This window comes from Bombus terrestris, chromosome 6 (genome assembly GCF_910591885.1).
Source record: "Bombus terrestris chromosome 6, iyBomTerr1.2, whole genome shotgun sequence".
Lineage (NCBI taxonomy): Eukaryota > Metazoa > Arthropoda > Insecta > Hymenoptera > Apidae > Bombus > Bombus terrestris.
In genome coordinates, this window is record NC_063274.1 from 1,242,810 (window position 1) to 1,262,719 (window position 19,910).

The 19,910-nt window shown below is 55.4% G+C and overlaps 1 protein-coding gene across 3 annotated transcripts in view; it reads right to left on the reverse strand.

The window, feature by feature from the left end:
* Positions 1-322: 322 nt before the first annotated feature.
* The window catches only part of LOC100650869 (steroid receptor seven-up, isoforms B/C), a 52,553-nt gene continuing 32,965 nt past the window's right edge, over positions 323-19,910 (reverse strand). For all 3 annotated transcript variants that reach the window (XM_020868033.2, XM_012319391.3, XM_048406397.1), the window contains one exon: positions 323-2,972. In XM_020868033.2, the coding sequence (XP_020723692.2) occupies positions 2,698-2,972 (275 nt within the window). In that variant the 3' untranslated portion in view covers positions 323-2,697. The remainder of the gene's footprint in view (positions 2,973-19,910) is intronic.

Here is a 19,910-nt window from a genome sequence, read left to right on the forward strand (position 1 = left end):
GTTCCTCGAGCGAGGGCACTCGGGGTCGCGTTCGCAGACAGATGCATCGTCGTCGCGTCGCGCCGACCAGAAATCACTGCCGTGCGTCAGGGAAAATGCGCTCGGCGATTGTTTATATGGAAAGACGATCGTGCGGGAATGTTCGGAAACGCACGCGGACGAGCAACGTGACGCGTCCCTCTCGCCAGAATTCGCCGCGTTCGTCGAGGCTTACCTGGACTCGTCGACAGCAAAGTCCTACGACGCAGCCTCGCTTCGCACGCTCCGCTCCTTTCGCTGCATTGCATTGGTTGGGCGCGTTTCGATTGAACGTGCAAAACTCTGTAATTCTGACATATATATTTCTTTACATTTAGACGTATATTCGTGTTTATATTCGCGCTTACGTTCGTATTTATAATCGTATTTATATCTGTATTTTATATATTTTATATATATATATATATTATATATATGTATAATGTATATGATATATATATAATATATATATATGCATATATATTAATTATGTACACGTTTTATACAAAAATCTTCTCGCGCCTTTATACATAACGCTACATAAATGTCATTTCGGTCTACGTACACTCAACCACAACGTAATTCGTATCCGATATAATACATCCTTCAGCATTCTCGAAAAATTGCGTTCGACGAAGGGAACGCGTCTCGAGGACAGCGAACTCCGTTCGCATCGTCGATTCGGTTCTCGCCTCGGCCGCGTTCGCTTCGTGGATTTCTATCGAAACGCGTTGTTGTTTCGCTCTTTGTTTGTTTGTTTGTTTGTTTGTTTGTTTGCGTGTGTGCGCGCGCGCGCGTGTGTGTACGTCTGTGTTTGTATGTGTGCGCGTGCGCATTTAAGAAACGATCGCTGCTTAAAAATATTAGAAATATCCCATATACCCTTAAATGGTTGTCTAAGTAACTAGAGTTCGACATCGCCGCATACTTATCGTAGCGCGCTATTCGATAATTTCGCTGGTTTCGAACGATTTGTCGTTCGACGTCTCGGCAAACTCTGTACAGCGCATCGAGCCTGGCTAGCGTACAGTATTCGTAACGTAAAAAAGCACCGTGTGTCGAGAAATCGGATTTCAATTTCGACGTACGCGTATATCACATTGCGTTCGCCGAGTTTCCCCGCAATCGTTTCTTACCGTGTTCGTCGTTGACGCTGTCGCTGTCGGCGCTATCGCGAATTTATCAAACGACGGGCGACCAGCGATCGGTCGAACATATTCGCGGAAGAAAAATATATTTGTTCGTTCTCGGCTGGTCGCGTCGTTTCCGAACGCGTTCTTCGAGCGAATCGCGAATCCCGCAAACTGCGCTGATTCCTCGCCGAACGAGACGGTTGTTCGGCCAGCGAAAAAGCACGCGATAGGGAATCCGCGGAAACGAATACGAGCGAGAGTGGTCGATCGAGAGGTAGATGTCGACCGGAAGATAGGTACGCGACGCGATCACTCGCCTCGTCGTCTCGTAATGTGGAAGGAAGAAACAGCCTGCAAACGGATCGCCGTGGATTCGGCTCGATCTCGCGAATCTTATTCGTTCGAACGCGCGTTTCGCCGTATGAACTTTTCAGAGTCGCGAGACGCGACGCGGAGGAGTGAAAATCTTTTGCGCGGAAGAGTATCTCGACGAGGTAAAACGACGACCGATCGGACGATAATTCGCAAATTGTTTTCGATGTTTGTGGAAAACGAGTTTCTCTCGCTTGGAGAAAAACGATTGCTCGATCCGTGCACCGCGTTACTCGTTACCGGCGAATCGGTAAGACAGTCCGCGACGTCGTAGACGGTATTTAAGAAAGAGAAGAAATCACGCGTTCGAAAACTCGTGGTACGGAATCGAGACGTTCCGAGGGAAAGACGCGGAGAGTGGTCCGTGTAATTGGGTCGCTTCGGTGAATTTCGATAGAGTAACGCGGAACGTGGTCGGGAAGCGTGGTTCGCGAGAACGGATTAAGAAAGAAGAGATACGAAAGACGGTGAAAGAAAGGTGGAACGAACGCGGACGACGAAACGTCGAAACGAGTGACTAAGGGTTTCGGCGTGACTCGACTAACGGCAATTACTCGACGCGAGATCGATGCAAGATAGCGGCCAGCGAAGGATCTACCAGATCCCCTGCCGTCGATTACAAATGCTAATTTATGATTTCTTCGCGCCGCATTTCCCCCTTCCATACCGCTGTTCGTCTCAATTCCGCTTTGCCTTTCGTCTTTTCCCCCGTTTCTTCTCTTTCCTGCGTTCGAGCCCGAACGCTTTCCCGGCTCTTCGAGCGCCGGGACGCGATGCAATTCCAGAGAAAAAGGTCTGGCGAAACACGCGAGCTCGCGCCTTTCCTTTCATCCGTAGCGCGATCGATCGCGTGCTTCGAAAAAGCTGGAACCGCGACCTCCGAGCGTCTTTATCGCTGCCTCGTGTTGTTCTCTTCGGCCTGTTCGTTCGCTCGTCCTCGTCCAGATTCGCCGACTGGTCCGATCGTCGCGCGCGGTTCGTTACCTCGACACCGTTTCGAAGACCAGAGGAGCCGCGAATGCTCGGCGAATCGTTGGAAGGTCGCGCGAAGCGTGCGACGATGCTCGTACGACGGAGAGGCGAAGAGACGACGACGACGACGACGAAAAGGGACGAGGCGATGGGAAATGGCGCGAGGGTATTACGCGGAAGCTAGCTGTCGCCAGACAGAATGTCACATCGTGGACATGTACGGCCAGTTGAAGCTGCTACCGCTGAGTAGCATATCCCTGATCAGCGTCTCGATCGGCGTTTTCCCGACCAGCCGAACGAAGAACAGCTGCTCGATCACCTGCGACGACACCGTCCTCAGCGAGGGTAATCGAAGAAGCAGCTTGCCGAATCTCGTCGGTTGATTCGGGTATTGAGTCCTGCAGTATTCCTCCAAGGCGCACTGCGACTTCTCCTGAAGGGACTCGATATGCGTCACGTCCGACAATCCACAAGCATCTGAAACAGAACCGGAACGACGTTTGGTCAGATAGTTCGAAGAAGAGGAGAAGAGGAACGGTCGATCGTTGGACGGCGTTGACGTAGGCGTCGACGTTGGCGTTGGCGTTGGCGTTGCCGTTGACGTCGACGTCGACGCGGTGGTTCGGAGCGATTTAAAACGGGTGGACGAGTTCGCTGCGAAAGCCAGCCTCGGGCAAGCAGACACGCAGTCGAATGAGACCCAGCCGGCGTTCGTTCGGTTGGAATGCGTGCCAACTAGAGAGACGTAGCCCGTGCGAACGTCGGACTAATCACGCGGCGGCGGCGGCGGCGACGACGACGACGATTTCACCCTTCCGCGCGAAACCAAGCGCGCTTTACGCGCCACCATTGTTTCGTTTTCCTCGCCGTCGAAAATCCGGCCAGATGCGTCGCGCCTCTTCCCATCGTGCCCGTGTATCGATCGCGCGATCGTCTTCGTCCTCGTCCTCGATCTAAATATTTTACGCGATTCCACTCGCGGACTCCGCGAGACTTTCCACGAGATTTTATTCTCACCCCGTCCCTCGAGAACCTTCGTCTTCGCGCGAATCGTTCGTTCTCGAACGATGTCACGATCCCCGCGCTCACCCTCCTTCGTGCACGGACGTCGGGCTCTCTTTGGGCATGCAAATCGCATTATTTCCATACGTACGCGTAATGGGCTATTACGCGCACGTGGCGACCACCAAGGAATTCGACGATAGCTTCTATCCCGTGGCAGTGGTCGGTGACAGTTTGCGTCGCGTCGGTTCTCGAATTTCGCGATCCGATCATCGACGAGGGTTCAATTAAAGCATACGTCGTGTCGCGTCGCAAGGGATCCGCCAACGCGCGGCCAATAAACAAACGGTCGGATTGGCGCTCCGATGTCGTCAGCGCCAATTCACCGCATCAATTCGAATAATAGCGTCGAGTGGCGTCTCTCCGCGCCTTTCCTCTCCTCGCTGCCACGCTTCGCCACGCCGCGTCGCGCCACGACCTCTTTCCTCTTCGTCGCTCGATCACGATTTCTCCTACCCCGCGTGCTCTGCGCTCGCGTTAACCGGTTAAATGCCCTGGCGCCTCGTTGACCAGCCTCGCCGTAAATTAACCGATTTTAAACTCCCAAGACCACGCCACCCTTTCAATTCTTCGCCGCGACGTTCCTTCGCTTTGTTCCCTCCGTCGTTCGGTGTATCGACGTCTCGCGCAGCCGACGATACCTCGTCGTCGCGCTTTTCCGAAATTTCTTTGCACCGCGTCGCGCGTCCATCGGTCCGTCGGCCGGCGAACGAGCGGACGGACGAGTCGCGTTTAAAGAGAACGAGACCCGGTTCGAGGGAACGGACCGAACCCGGCCAAGAGAATAGACCGCGAGTAGAAAGAAGAGGCGGCGGTGGTCAGTGCGATAGCGACAGCGATAGCGTGAGCGAGCGCGATAGACAGAGGCGGAGATTCTTTCATGCCCTTCGGAAACGTCATATAGCTGTCGGGTGCCGCGCAGGCAATATTTCACGCCGGTAGGCCCGCCTGTCCTCCCGCTCTCTCCTTCGTTCCTACACTTTTCAAGGAGTTTTTACGGAGTCTCTCGATCTTTAATCACAGCTCGACCTTCCATTGTCAGTGACGTCACCTCCGACTTGGAAAGGGTGTTCGGGGGATGCTTTGTGTCGAGCTGCGCCGATCCCTCTCCGCGTTGTTCGTCTCTCCGGCTGCCTTCGTCGTACGCGTGTAGCTACACACGCGAATCGGCGTGTCTTCGCCGCGGAGAGAAAGTGCGAAATTTTAGCACCGAGCGAATCGATCGGACATGGAGAAAAAGAGCGAGAGAGAAAGTAAAAGTACGCGACATCGACGGAGAGGCGACGGGCAAAGTCGTTCCCTCGCTCGCGAGAAGAGTCGCGTCGCTGATTCGCAAAATCGTGGGATTATCACGAGTGCCACGGATAACGTAAGCCGAACGCAATACAGACCGGTCGGGTATATCGACGAAAGAGCCGGAGAAAGAAGCCGTATCGATCGTGTCTCGAAACGAATTTTTCTAAATATACCGTCGAGTTTTCGCAGTCCGAGGAGACGTCGCAAGAGGCGAAATTGAGACGCGTTGGAACAGCGTGGACGAACGAGTTTGTCGGAAAGCGAGTGGTTCGGTTGTCGCGTATCGAGTGGCGTTTCGCGCCAGTTACACGCCGTTCTGCCTTTCGATCGACCGTTTCGTCGTCGGACGTCGATCCATCGAAAATTCGTTCGGACGACTCTCGTTCGGCTCGGAGAAAGCGGTCTCCCGCTGGTAATTACGAGTTTGATGGACGCGATGGCGCCTCGTACTTCCTTTCGCGCGCGACGCTGAAGATAACGACCGTGGATGCGATTTATTCGTCGCAGACGGCAGATCGCGGTAGTTGGGACGATACGAGGAATTCCGTCTGGACGGACCGTCGGAGCGGAGTCGAACGGCCGCGGCCAGGAAAAATCGATTCTTCGTACGCGTCGTACGGAGCGAATTCGTCGTTCGGAGACGAGCTCTCGTTTCGAAAACGCGAAGGTAACGGAAGGGGGACGGAGGGACGCGGTCTCTGGCCCGGCGAGGGGAGTGGAAGGTATAACGGGGCGCGAGCACCGATTATCATAACAAGGCTCGTATTTGGAGACAAGATGCCTCGCGACCCTATCGGCCGTACGCATCGGCCCGACGCGACACGCATTTAATCGTCGTACGTGCCTTCTGGTTGCTACTTACAAAACGGTACACCTATAAGCGTACCGTTTAGCATCTATATTGTCATGTTAACGACTCGGATGCCGATCCCATTAGGGCGTTCGCGTTACCTGTTACGCGGAGAATCTTTGGGACCGGCGAAGCCCCTCTTACCCTGCTTGGCGACACCTTCCCTTCCTTCTTTCCTTTCTTTCTATGCGATTTTTCAGAACGGACGTTGCGAATACGCGTATAGAGTACGCGTAGAGCAGAGGTAGAGGATCGCGTCGCGAGCACGTGGATACGCACGCATCGGAAGAGAAGGATCGTAAGAAGAGAAGCCGCGAACCCTCTCAGACGGATTATAACACGCGGAAAGTTCACGACCTTTTGTCTGGCGTTACCCTCTGGCGATGGGCGAACACCGGGGGTAATCCTCTAACCGGGCCGTTATGCCGTTGTTGACATTTAGCCCCCGCGGCCGCTCTCGAAACCGGTCCGTGGTGTTACGTGCACGCCGCGCCGCACCGACAGACCGAGAAACCCACGACGGATCCGGACAAGGACCGACGACCGCAACCTCGAGAGGAACAGAGACCGCTCGAGCCGTCGCGCCTATTCTTTCGTCGCTCGGGAACGCTGCCGTCCGCTGGAAAAAACGGGCAACAACACGGCCCGACAAAGAGGGGCGGGAAACGGGGGGAACGGGATCTAAAACCAGGAACAGGAAGAGGAGGTGCGCTACGGCGGGCTAAAAAACTTGACCTTGGCTGTACCTGTCTCGATGTACGGGGCAAAGGAAAGAGACGAGTGAAAAGAGCAGAATAGCACGGAAAAGGTACTTGGAGACTGGCCGTCGAAGACGAAAGATCGTTCATCGAGCGAACCACCGTCTCCCGTCTTCTTCGCTTCGCTTTACGAAGGGCGTTCGTTGACCTTTTTGCTGGTCGCGTGGTTCGCACGCCCGTACCGTCGAGTTTTCGTGGCCGATACCCGCTTCGTCTCGCCGACCTTTTCCCGATGTCGTTTCCGCGCCAGCGACCGGAACGTCGCCTCGGAAAAATAGCCAACGAAACGAAAATCGCTTGCTCTCTCGCTTCTCCAGATATCGAGATCCAGGGGAAACGCGAGAAAAAAAGGAATTGGCGATGGCGAGGTAACCGAACGAAACGGTCGACCGGTTATCGGTGGAGAGTGAGCGGTCGGGAGAGCAACGCCGTGCCATGCAACGCTACGCCTCCTTCCACCATCGATAAATTCACTGGCTACTGTAAACAATGCGGCAACAATGTCAATTATGCGGACGCCGATCGCGCGGTACCCGCGGTAATTAATCGAATACGAACAGCCCGCGACTTTACACCGTAATTAATTGCCGCGTTGGCCGGTCTGCTCGTATGTCTCGCCGCTCCACGCCACGCCACACCACACCACACCATACCATGGCATGGCACACACCGTGCCACGCTACACCCCGTCGACCGCGACCGAACGCGTTTCTCCCTTTCCACGTGCCGTTTCGGTCGATCCTCCGATTCGGCGAGAGAAATTTCGAGACCAGAGAGAGAGAGAGAGAGAGAGAGAGAGAGAGACTGGATTCTCGAAGAAGCGGACACGATATTCCGAATCGATACTCTTTCGCTCGCGTTCCGGTCGATGTCGTCGAAACGCTGCCGAAGAATTCTCGGTAGCGGAGGTAGGGAAACGCGAAGCGAAGCGGTAGACGTGTCCCGGTACACGGCTTACGGCGTGGCGGCGTGGCGGTGCGAGGCGGTAGGTTCGCGATCGCGTGGGCGCGTAATATATTCTTGGGGATAGACAATGTGCCGAGCACGTGGGCTATAGAAGCCAAGTCGACCGGACCCGGGGCCCCATAATGAAGCGTTGACGCGAGCATAAAACGAGCGCCGCTCGAGACAATGGAGTGATTGAGCGCGGGTAACGCCAAAGGGTTGCCCGCCGTCAACCCCGGGGTGAAAATGTCAGTAACCAAATGTCAGGCCTCGCCTCCAGCGCGCTCTACGACCGTTCTCGTTCCCGCGCGACCTCTCCCTCCGAGGCCTCCTCTTCCCCCTATCCTCGTCCCCTTTCCAACGCACGCTCTCTCTCTCTCTCTCTCTCTCCCGCCTTTTCCTCTACGCTTTTTACGCCTGTCGTCTCTTCCTTCTGTGGAAAATTTGCGAAAGCTCGCGTCGCTCGATCTGCTGCCCTTTCGAACGACGGTGCGATCTCGCGGTGGTGAAACGCGCGAGGCATCGTGGTCGCCGGAAGAATCGCGTTTTGCCGCTCCAACCTTAGCGGAACTCGCATCTGCCGCTCGTCGGCCGAGATCGAGTTTATCGCCCCGCGGCGCGGAGACGGCCGGCTTTATAGGCTCCCTCGTCTCTTCCGGTCGTTGTTAAAGCGGATCGCGACGAGAACGTAATCGTCGCGAAGATACTTTGCCGCGGCGACAAAGGGTTGGTCACCCTCGTGCTCCAGCTCACCCTCGCGAGCAGACGACTCGCGAGAAAATAACCTGCCGGAATATTTTATAGTCAGGAAGCGTGTTTTTCTCGCGGCGCTCTTCCGAGATTGCTTTCTCCTCCGGAGTAATGCCATTTTCGGGGAAGGGGGCGACGCGTCGACGAATCGACGCGAGCAACACCGCCTCTTTGACGCGCGGCACACAACGGGTTAAGTGGGTTTCGCTCCCGCTCTCGGCATCCCCTTTCCCCTCTTCCCTTTTCCCTTTTCTCTCGATTTCTTCGTCTTTGCGGCGGTCGCTGCGAGTCGTCGGACACCCGTTCCGCCGGCCATCCTCTCGCGACAAACTAAAAAATACCGCATCGCCGATTTCTATTCTCGTCCGGTCTCGCGTACTCGCCGGCGTTAATGAAATTTCACCGCGCCAACGAAAGTTTGCGCGTAACTACGAAACACGGTCGTGGCCAGTCGCGAGTAACCGACTAGAAAACCAGTTCCGTCGTGGCGAGACGTAGCGCGGCGATTCGTAGCCGATCGAGAGCCACCGTCCGAGCAAATCAACGTTGCCGTACGCGTACGTTTCGATTTTCGCCGCTTCGAAACGGTTCGAAGTCGTTGGCGATGATAGGCTTCCGGCGAGGATGGCGGAGCAACGACGGAATCGACGCGCTTGTCGAATCTGTTACGTCGACAGACTCGAGTCGCGATAAAGCGGACTCGAGGCGGACCGGAGCAGACGTTGGCCGTGGTCGACGAGGATACTCGGCTCGTCCTACTTCCTAGAACCGGAACCAGTCGGTCAGAGATCGATTGGCCGGCTGAAATTACCCTCGTTCTAATTGCTCGTGGGAAAAAGAGTCTGTTTCTCCGGCGGTCCGTTCGCCCTGTCCGCTACACCGGCTTGCAACCGTCTCGAGGAAACGACGACCGTGTCCTCCTCCGACGAAGGAGGATTTGGCAGCGCGTAAATAGGGGGCGGAAGGGAAAGAAGACGATTATCGCGGGTGAAACGCGAGCATCTGGACGGAGAAGGGGAAAAGAAGGCGAATCTGTTTGCCCTTAGCCGGCGATAAATCGAAGGAGCCGGTGGTTCGCGAGACGGGTTTCCTTCCAACCTCTACGGTGTCTCTCCGTGTCGGTTCCGCCCATTGCTGATTTATACACGCGCGAGATATACGACCGAGCACCCAGCATACGCGCCTCCTACCCAGAACGTTGGAAACGCGTCGCAGCAGAGCGAAGGAGGGCTGATCGCGCATCGTCTAGCGTCTGCCGGAAATATTCGCGCGATCCGAACGAACGTTAAACGCTGGACGATCGGGAAATTCCTATCGAAGGTTGGGAAAGTCTGGACTGACGAATAGACGGGCGGATGGATAGATACGTAGACGAATAGGAGAAGGGGAGAGGGAAGCGAGTTTCCACGGACGCCTGGTAACGCGATAGATTGGACGTAATTAGGGGCTTAATAAGATTCGCTGGCAATCTAGGAGGAAGCGCGAGGCCCGAGGCGGATTCGTTGCGCGAAGAGAACGGAGCGACCCTGGTTACTCGTAACAAACCGCAGACTCCCTGACCACCCTTGAGCGAAGCGTGCTCGCGTCATTCACGCAGACCGCGATATAACCTAATAGAATTATTTTCCAAGTACGAGGGGTCGTGGCTCCCCCAGGAAGCGACAGCAGCCGCAGCAGCAGGGGTCGCAACCTACCGGCACGAGGGATATCGCTGCCCCGTGCCTCGATATACCCTCTGCTCCCTCGCCACTTTGCTCGTTCCGTGGTTTCACGGTTCGGCGTAATAACGGCCGCCGACCAAATAAATAATCCGACCACCTATCCACGGATTTTTACCTCGCTGTTTGCGATCGCCGCGTCGCGTCGCGCCCACCGTTCCGTATTTTCCCCTTGTCGGAACTCGCGTTCGCCGACTCGCTTGCTCGAATCGAGGAATCGCGTTGGTTGTCGTTCACGCGGCACGCAATTTTGCAATTAGTCGAGTTGCTTCGGTCCGAACGGGTCTCGGCTAGTTAGCTCGAATGACCGTGCAGCTTCTCGACGACGTCGATTCGCGTTGCCCCGCGTTCCGTCTCCGGATCTTCGTATCTCCGACTGCCAGCTGCTTCGCGTCACCTGCGATCGACCGTCTTCCGTCTGTCGATTCTCTTTTGATAAGCACGCTGGCTGTTCCAGTCACGGGCCGATCGCTACCTACTCAGTTACGTTAACTTCCAACGGCTTCGTAATTTCGAACGCGAACGCGTCTTCGAGATTCGTAGTTTCGTTTCGTTTCGTTCGAAAACGGTAGCCGCGTCCGAACGTTGCGAAAGGTCATCGACGCGCGGTAACGGTATCGACCGTGGTCTTTAAGCGCGTCTTTAAGCGCGTCTTTAAGCGCGATGCACTCGCGAGAGCGATCGCTCGAACGACGCGGGTCGTTTCGCTCGCGCTACTGCGTTTTCGCGGAAAGAGGAAACGAAAGACGAGGCGATCGCGAAGAAACCACCGAGCGATAGGAGCGAGCGCATCGGCTTCCGCGTCGCGCGAACAACTCGAACAGAACAAGGCGAGAAACGGCAAAGCGTGGAGAGAACAGGAAGCGCGGGACTTGCACGCGCTCGTGCTCTTTTTTTCTCTGCCTCTTGTTCGGTCGTAATTACGCGCGAATTTTTCCAAACGCTCGTGCTCCGTGTATCTCGTTTCTTCTACCCGTCCGCGTTTATCTCCGTTTCTATCCCTCTCGCCGAACGTTCTCCTCCTTCCTCGACTATTATTAGCGGTAATGCATGCCATTAGCGTCAAGGTTCGTGCGCGAGAACGAGTCTCTCGATATACTCGAGGGAATCCGTCGTTTTATAAGCTACGCGTGCATCAGCCTGCCTACTCGGTTGCTCGAAGGCTGCCCGACCAGCTAGCTAGCCCTCGCCGCGTCTCTGCACCGGCCAGTCAGTCGGCCGACCGTTGATCGGTCGTTCGGTCGCACGGTCGTTGGAACGGTCGATCGGTCGGTCGGTCGGTCGCTCGCTCGCACGCTGGCTCGTTCGCTCGTCTGCCCGTTTGCCCTGCCGCGACTCCGTTTAGTCGACCCGTAGACCAAACTGCGAAGAGAGAAAAAGAGAGAAAAGCCCTGCCGACTTCTCTTCTCGTGCCTGGCGCATCGAGTACGCGCGAAGCGAAGCGAACCGTGTCGCGGTTGCATCGCGTCAAGGTGCAACTACCGCGCTCATCCACAGGACGAGCCTGCATTCTCGCTCTCGGCTACTCGAAGAATGCGGAACCTACGAGCGCGCCTCGCCTCCCTTCGCCTCTACTCGCCTCTACTCGCCTCTACCCGCCTCTACTCGCCTCTACTCGCTTCTATTCGCCTGTGTTCGCCGCGTCACACGCGCCACCTTCCGCCGTCCGGTCTCGGCCACTTACTCGCGCACCGATCCACCGATCGTCGAGTCGTCGACGTTCGGACCGGAGTTTCGCTCTCGTTTCGCTCTCGTTTCGCTCTCGTTTCGCCCGCAACCGCGAATAATCCAAAGTCGCCGATCGCAGACACCCTCGATGCTCGATGCTTCCAACAGAGAGGAGAGAGAGAGACGGCGAGCCGTCGGTCGCGATAGTCGTTCTCGTTCGTCGAAGCGAGCGGCCGGAGAACGACGACGAACCGCGAGGAGGGAAATTTATCGCGGCGAGTTATCCCGAGGGTCGGTCGCTTGCTCGGAAAAAAGCCGACGAGCTAGGAGGCGCGCAACGGCGTGGCGCGGTCCGAGCAGAAGAAGAGGAACGAGTCTGGAAACTGGGGAGACGTACTTACTCCGGGCCATATTCCGTAGCCGCGTCGTTAAGCAGCAAAAAATAATAAATCACCGCGATTTTTAGTCTGGCTGGAGGAGATAAATTTAATAACTTAACTACCGCGGATCGTTCCTGCGGCGCGGAGCGGCAGCCACCGGCGGCAAACGGCGAGTCAACCGTTATTTCGCCGTCGCGCCGACAAGGAGTGGGAGACGACCGTTCTGCCAGCCCGACAGCGAAAGCCGGAAAACCACGCGCTTCTTTTCGACCGCGTTTCTTCCTCGAGTCCAGCCGATTCTCGAAACGAGCCACTTCGCGCTGGACTTTGCTTCGTTCGATCGTCGCGACTCTTGCCCTCCGTGCCGTTCGTAACGGTCGGCCTCGACCGTACGATAAATCGCGCCACGATAAAGAATACGAGCGGTCGCTGGTCGTTTGATTTTTATGCGCCGCGTTGGGTGTCCGCGTTCCAGGAGGAACGTCGGCGCGAGATATACACGCGGAGAGCGCGCCACTTCGGGTTAGGCAGGCGCTGTAAAGCTCGCGAAAGAAAGCTCGAGATATATCGGAGTCGAAAAGCCTGATACCTTCCGGAAGAGGAGCGACCCTCGCTCGTCCGTTTCCAGACACACCTATCCCGAGATCCTTTCTTTTTCGTCGACGGCGAACCGGCCGGCGATGGCCCACGGAGTCAGGCAACGGCTAAATCGCCGAGTAAACGCGGCAGCCCCCGCGTCCCTTGCGCGATTCACGACGCCATCGTCCCCCGGCTACTTACCGGCCGTGAAATATGAAATTAAATTCATTAGGCGGTTCTCGCGGTCATAATAAATCGAACGATTGTGCCAGGATAGAGGACGTAGCGGGCTTATAACTCAGACCTTCTGAATGGAAAATGATGAGAAATGTCTCTCATTGAACGGTGGGGGGTCTCGGACCCTGTGTCCTTTCCTCCCGTCTTCTCCTTCTTCCTCCCTCCTTCTCCGTCCACTTGCTCGACGACGTTCCGTGCCGCGCCGTGCCATGCCATGCGACGCGTACTCGCTTTATCGCGGCCGAACCTCGACGATCGACGCAACGGTTGCCGCGCCAGCTCGATCTTCGCTCAAACTCGAAATTCCTCCTTGCGAGCGGGCACCGACGACGCGACGACGGAAGCGCGTATCCACGTCCGAGAGACATTTCGCGATGCCGTTGTTCCCTTAGCTCGGACGCGAGTCGCGAGTATCCAGTTGGCGGTTCTCGCTGTTGATTTATACGGGCGGCGACGCGGCCGCTTCACCGTGAATATCGCCCGATAGAAAGGACAGTCCGAGCGATTTACGTCGACGCGTTTCAATGGAAAAAAGTAACCGGTCTGTGGAGTGCCGCGCCTGGTGGTCACACCTCGGTGCCCCAGCTCGCCGGGACCCGCGAGTCCGAGAAAAGATAGTTTACGCGCGACTCGGCGCGACCAGGCGTCGATTAGTCGACCGAAGATACTCGAATTGGACCGAGTACCAGTTCCATCGACGCGGGGTTTATCCCGAACCGCGCGATAAATTACGTCTATTGGTCGTCGTCCATCGAAACCACGTCGACTATTACCGACGGTTTATCGTAAATTGCGGTTTGCGCGGCGATTAAACGAACGGGTTTCGAGAGGCGAAGCCGATGGTAGTGGAGAAGTTGGTCGCGTTCGAGAAGAAGGCGAATCGTTCGATTCAGCGATCTGCCTTGGCTTCGACTTATCGGCTCGGATCGGCTCGGATCGGCTCGACTCGTCGAGCGCCCAGGCGATCGTGATTTTCCCTCGACTCTCTTTGCCTCGAGTTTCGTTCGGTCATCGGGTGACTCGTTGGCGTCCAAATCGCCGAATATTTTGCCTTTCGCGCGCGCTTTTCTCCCATCTTTTTCCAACGATCGTGACGCGTTGTTCCGCTCAGGCAGCGGTTACGTCGCGAATTAAACTTGGTCGTCGCGATAATCCAATCTCCGGCGCGCACCCGATCGAATTTCCTGCAATTACGATCCGTACGAACGCACCTTTAAACGGGAATTTCACCGGGTTTCGTGGAAAAAATGTAATTCAATTTCCATCGAGTTGAAATTAATTCCGCGCAACGCGCGACTCGTTCCGCTCGTGTTCGTTATCTCTTTGCTACACCTATTGTACGCGGGTATCGACGCATCGATGTCGGCGTACTCGTTACACGTTGTAACGTCTAGTATCGCGAGTCGCGTTTTCGAACGACATCCGATTAATCGCGGAATCGTTCGCCGCGATCGCCGGAAATTGCGCGGAATTATTTCACGTATTAGCGGCGGTGGCGGCGAAAACGAAAGCCGATCGAACGCGAAGCAACGGCGAAAAAAATGAGCGGCATGGAAAAACGAAGGGACGGCAAAGTGACTCTCGCGTGGCATTTTCTCGTCCGCTCGATTAGCAACCTGTTTTTATCGTGGCGAGGATACGGTTGGTGCGTGCAGAGGAGAGCGATATTCCGCTAGCGTCGGGAGTTCGAAACGCGCAATTATACCTAGATGAGACGAGGCGGGATCGGGACGAAGACTCGCAGCAGCGTCGGAGATTTCCACGCGCCTCGCCTAAGCGATATTCACGCGTTTTTCCAACGATCCGAACGTTCCTCTCGGTGAACCGAGTTCGTTCGCAGTGCGAACGGGCAGAGACGAAAGCGAGCGAGAGAGAGAGAGAGAAAAGAAAGAGAGATTCCTCCGTGAAAATTTACGACCCAACCTCCTGTCCAAGTGTCGTTAAACGAGCGCAGCTTTCAATGGAGTAAATGGGCTGTGATTTGTACATTGACAGGCGCGTAATGCCACGACATCGGAGGCATCGTGGTTCTTCGTTGGAGCAGAGACCGTCGAAGCGTGCGAGCGTGCCCGGCCCGAAGAATGGGCCGTGTTTTCGTCGAATCGTTCGCTTTCCGCGCCCTATGAAAGAGATAACGACCTCTCGACCGTTCGCTCGTCTATCCATTCTACGCTGTTTTCCTCTTCAAACCCGAATCCTCGTAGGCGTGTCGATTTCTGGCAGCTGCGCGTTCCTTCCGGCCGTCCGGTCCGTCTCTTCTTTCTTTCTTTCTTCCTTCCTCCTCTCGCTATTACTCTCCGCTCCTCTCCGCTCCTCGGACACTCCGCTGTCGGTCGCGTCGACGCGCACCGACTGCCGCGATTTCAGGCGAAAGTTGGCGAAACGTGGATCGCGATAACCTCTATCGACGAACCCGACCCTCGTCCGAGATGGAAATATTTTAATTAGCCGGACGATAGCGTTCGAAAGGCGACGTTCTTAACCGATTTTAAATATCCGTGGAATCGTCGGGACGAAGAGCCGCGCGATTCGACGCGTCTCGTTCTCGGCTGTTCGCAGAGAAAAGACAGCTGGTGGCTGTCCGTCTCTTTCGGCCGAGTGGTTTCTCCGGACAAACGTCGATGGGCGCAAAGAGCCTGGAACGAGGCGACGCGATAAAGATCGTTCTTGCGACCGTTCGACCGACCTCGGCGTCCAAGAATATATACGGTTTGTTGTCGATTGTGTGTACACTCGTCGGTTGATTAGCCTCATTGTGGCCGATTCGGGCGTGCACTTGGCCCGCTTGCGACTCGTGCCATCCGGGCCACGGAGCTTTCGTGCGCGCCTCCTTTTCGCCGAAAATCGCCCCTTCCTTCCCTTCCCTTCCCTTCGTACCGTCGAGCCGCTCGCAACCTCCACGGAATAGGTAACGGCCCTCTGGGCTTCTTTCTTCCGGACTAGTCGCCTTTCTTTCGCTCTTTCTCCCTCCGACTGCGGCCTTTTTTCCTTCCGCTCGAACCACGAAAAGCGCTCTCGCAGGCCCCATTGTCGCGCGAGCGCGTCTTCGAGAGAAGAGCAAACACGCTTAACCTGCCGACCTATTGTCGCCCGGATTATCCGATTTGCCGTATGCGAGCGTTTCGCCCCGTCGCTCTGCCGCGTTCGTTGCGACAGAGACGAGGCCACGAGGCCGCAGGTTGCGTGCTGTACGCGCCACGGCCGCCACTAATAATCCGTAATCCTACCTGTTTGTTCGATGTCGCGCGTGCTCCCAACATCGCTCGACTATCCTCGTTAACGAGATACCGTCGCCGTTTACCTTAATATCTCGTTATTACAAAACGTCGAGTACAGAAACCGGCCGAGCTTTCCATAACCGGTTATCCTCGAGCGCGTTATCGCGATTCGCTCGGCCGATCGGATCGTTGCTCGATTTGGAAGGCGACGCCACGCGCACCTTCGCGTCGCGTAGCGTCGCGTAGCGTCGCGTCGCGTCGCTCCGAAACGACCAGTCATCCCGGCGATCGTCCATCTTCCCGTGTCCCGTCCGTGTTGCGAGTCAAACGCTTTCCAGCGTCTCTTCCACTCTACTCGACTCGACTTACGTCGGTCGGGCTGCAGCGGTCGAGGGTCGGCCGTTATTGGATTACGCGACCGCATTGTCCCCGCGTGCAAGCGGACAGCTGTTCGTCCCAAAAAGGCGACGCAACGTGCACACCGAATATGAAAATAATATTTCCTTTTGGCATCGGTATGATCGATATTTATTCGAGCGACAGTCGCGCGTCCGTCCGCCCGGTATTGTGTCGCGGTCCCGAGATCTCGTTCGGTTCGCATTGTGCTCGAAACTCTTCGACGTGCTCAAAGACGCTCTGCTCTCTATAGGCCGCGTTCACTCGTAATACCTAGCTGGGAATCGCCACGACCGATCCTTTATCCTCGCCCGTTTATTCCCGGAAGAGTTCGCTGTGTTTCGCGAGTCGTCCGATCCGCTTCTTTCGAATCGAAAACGCGATGTACCGAATTTTCGAGCGACGACCACGGTTTTCGACTTTCGATCGAGCCACTCTCCGACAGAGTTGACTTTCGTTCGAAAGCAAACTCGTCCCTAGGCACGAGATGTTTCTTCGTCTCGGCGACGAAAGCACCAAAGAACGACGAAACTTGGATCCGCGACGGAATTAGATTGGCGGCGCGGTTGAGTTTTAAACTTCGTTTCGAGTCGAACAAACGCCGGCCGGCGCCGCTACTTCGCAACTTTGCGATTCCCTTCCTGGCCCAAAAGGGGTTTTCGTCCTGCCGGCTAAGTGACAAGTTTCATCGGGTTCTCTTTGCCGCTGATCGCACTGCCGGAACGAGAAAGCGTTCTCGCTCGAAAAATTACGCCGTCGAAAAGACGGGCGTAACGAAAAGTTGTTTCTCGATCGAAACGAGCGAAAAAACGAACCGGTTTATCGTTTCGCGACACCACGGGTACCGCGAAATCGGCCGCGACTCGTGACGAATACTAGGCGATAAAAATAGCGACGCGTGCGAATTCGCGTTGCGAAATCACGCGACGTTTTGCGTCAGAGGAACGGCGGACGTCGAACGATTGGCTTCGTAAGCAAAGTGGAGCGTGTATCGCTGTCGTTTCCACGGGTCTCGCAACCGCCGTTTCGAAGGCCTCTGCGTTTCTTCCCTCGCAAGAAAACACCTTTTCGCTCCTCTTCGCTTCTTTCTTGCTTATCAAAGATAAAGTTACTTTGCGACTATCTGTCTATTCGTTTATTTATTTATTAGGACGCGGAGCTGCCTCAAATATTGGGAATTCGTTGTACTCGGTATAGCAGACGTTGGAATATTTGGTCGAGTCGACACGACTCGAAAAAGTCTCGACGTTAAGAGAAACGTCGCGTTCTAACTTCTCCGAGTAATTACGGTATAGTTGGTTCCAGTCAGATTTTTGCAGCGGGAACTCGGGTGTGACAAGGAGAGATATAGCCCGAACATCGACGAGATCTTTGGCATTTTTAGCAGCGCGACATTTTTCATTCTGATCGGATAACAAAGTTCGAGCGTTACCCCTTCAGGAAACGTCGGTTGATTTCCAATAAATTTTAGACGCGAACCCATCGACGGCATAGGAGAAATTATTATGCAGAGCCTTCGTGTTCGTTATCCCAATCGATACGAGTCGATTATTTTACTAGTGCGTACTGTTCGGACAAAATTTCCAAAGTATCGTAACTCTGATCCGTAATGGGACATTTTCCCGTATGCAAATAATTGTGTATAATAAATAACCGTATATCGTCTCTGCGAAAGGTTCCTCGCAATTCGGTGGCATCGATGCTAGCGATAATAATATCGGCGTTTTCGATGATCCGGCTCTCGAAGAGACGACGACGACACCGATACGTTTCTAATTCTTAGACGCTGGAGCATTTTCGTGCGGCGATCGTGATTTTCGAGCGTGCGATACGCAGGCGAAGCGACAGAGGACGAGGAACGGGAGGCAGAGCGACGCGATGGAACCGGATGTATCTGGCCGAGCAGCGTGAAACTCGCGGCGATCGAGAACATCGAAAAGAGGAGAATACGGCTAAACGACGTAAGAGCCGCGCTAGCTAGTCCTATCCAGTCGATCTTCCTCTTTCTCTCGCCCTCGCTCTCTACCCTCTTTGTTTCACCGGTTCTCCGGCTTCGTCCTTTTTCCTCGGCATTTCGCCGCGCGTTCCTTTTCTCTCCTCGCGTTCGACTCGACGTCGTCTCCTTCGTCTTTCCTCGTCCGGTCGAACGGCCGATAGATAATTGGCGTTGCGTGCTTTGAGATAAACGGCCGTGATTGGCGAAAATAACGATTAATAATTATCCACTCGCGGGATCCCAGTCGGCCTGCCCTCTCATCTCGGATCTCTCGAGAGATCCGAGCGAACGCTCCGAGAGAAGGACGGACGAACCAACGAAGCAGCTACGATATTCGACTGCCCGGGACCTCGTTTCTACCTTCCGTACTCTCCTTCCTTCTTTGTCTCTCGCTGCGCGTCGCTCTTTCTTCGCTCCACCACCCTTCCAGTCTTTCCCGCACGACGATTTACCGGTTCCGAACCTATTCGAACTCATAGTCCCGCGCGATGAACCTTCGCCGTACCGATACGATTCCCAGAGCCGTTCGATTCGAAGGAACTCGACGGGGGGGAAAGTCGCGCGAGGCCGAAAAGAGAGGAAAATTTAGTCGTCGGGCCAGTTTCCGACTTTCGGTAGCCGGAGAAGCAGAGAGAGATAGATGGTCGATAGATGGAACGTTGGTTTCGAGTTTGGCCGAATCTCGCGACTGGGAAAACGGGCCGTCGAAAGAGCGCGGTACTCTGCGGAAAAGAAAGGTGCTTTTAGATTAACTTGGAAACGGCCGACTCGAAAGTGGAAAATGCCGTTTCGTCGCTGCCGGGACGACCGCGAAACTCGATAAACGGCGAGTGCCGAGTGCCGCGTGCCACGCGTTACGATTAACCGTCATTCTCGCTCTGCCTTTGACTCTCGCGCTTTCATTCAAGCCCACCTACGTACGCGCTACGGTACCTCCGCGACACGCGCGTCTCTCTTTTTCCTCCGTCTTCGCTCTTTTTCGTCTTTCTTGCCTTTCCTTCGCACGAGTCCGTACGTTCGTCCACGAGATCCTTGGCGCGTTCGCGGCCGCTCTGGCGAATATTTAAAAAGTCAAACAGAAGCACGAACGGTTCGTCGAACGGACGAGACGAGTTTTCGCCAAACGGCCAAAGCGAACGAGAGCGTCTGGCGGCAGTGGAAAAGGGAAAGGAAAAGGGAAAAACGAGCAAAGGCTCGTGGCGAGCGAGAAACGAAGAAGCGAGAAGCGAGAAGCGAGAAACAGCGACGAAAAGAGAACCAGTTTATCGAACCGCATGGGAAAAGAAGGCGGGTAACGGGTGCCGATGGCCAGCGATGCGTGTTTCGAGCGCACGGCTGATTATGGAATTGCGTGCATCCACGGTAAAATCCTGAGACGTTGCACGCCCGTAACATTCCCGCCGTGTTTAGCCGTTGCGTTGGTTTTCATCTCTCGTTGCACGCGTGACACGAGCACGGCTCCGTCGTGGCCAAGCTCGTCCTCGTAACCACGGACCGGACGTTCCTCCGCGTGGCCACCGAAAGAGGCGCGTACGCGACGAAAAAACCGAGTCCCGGTGAAA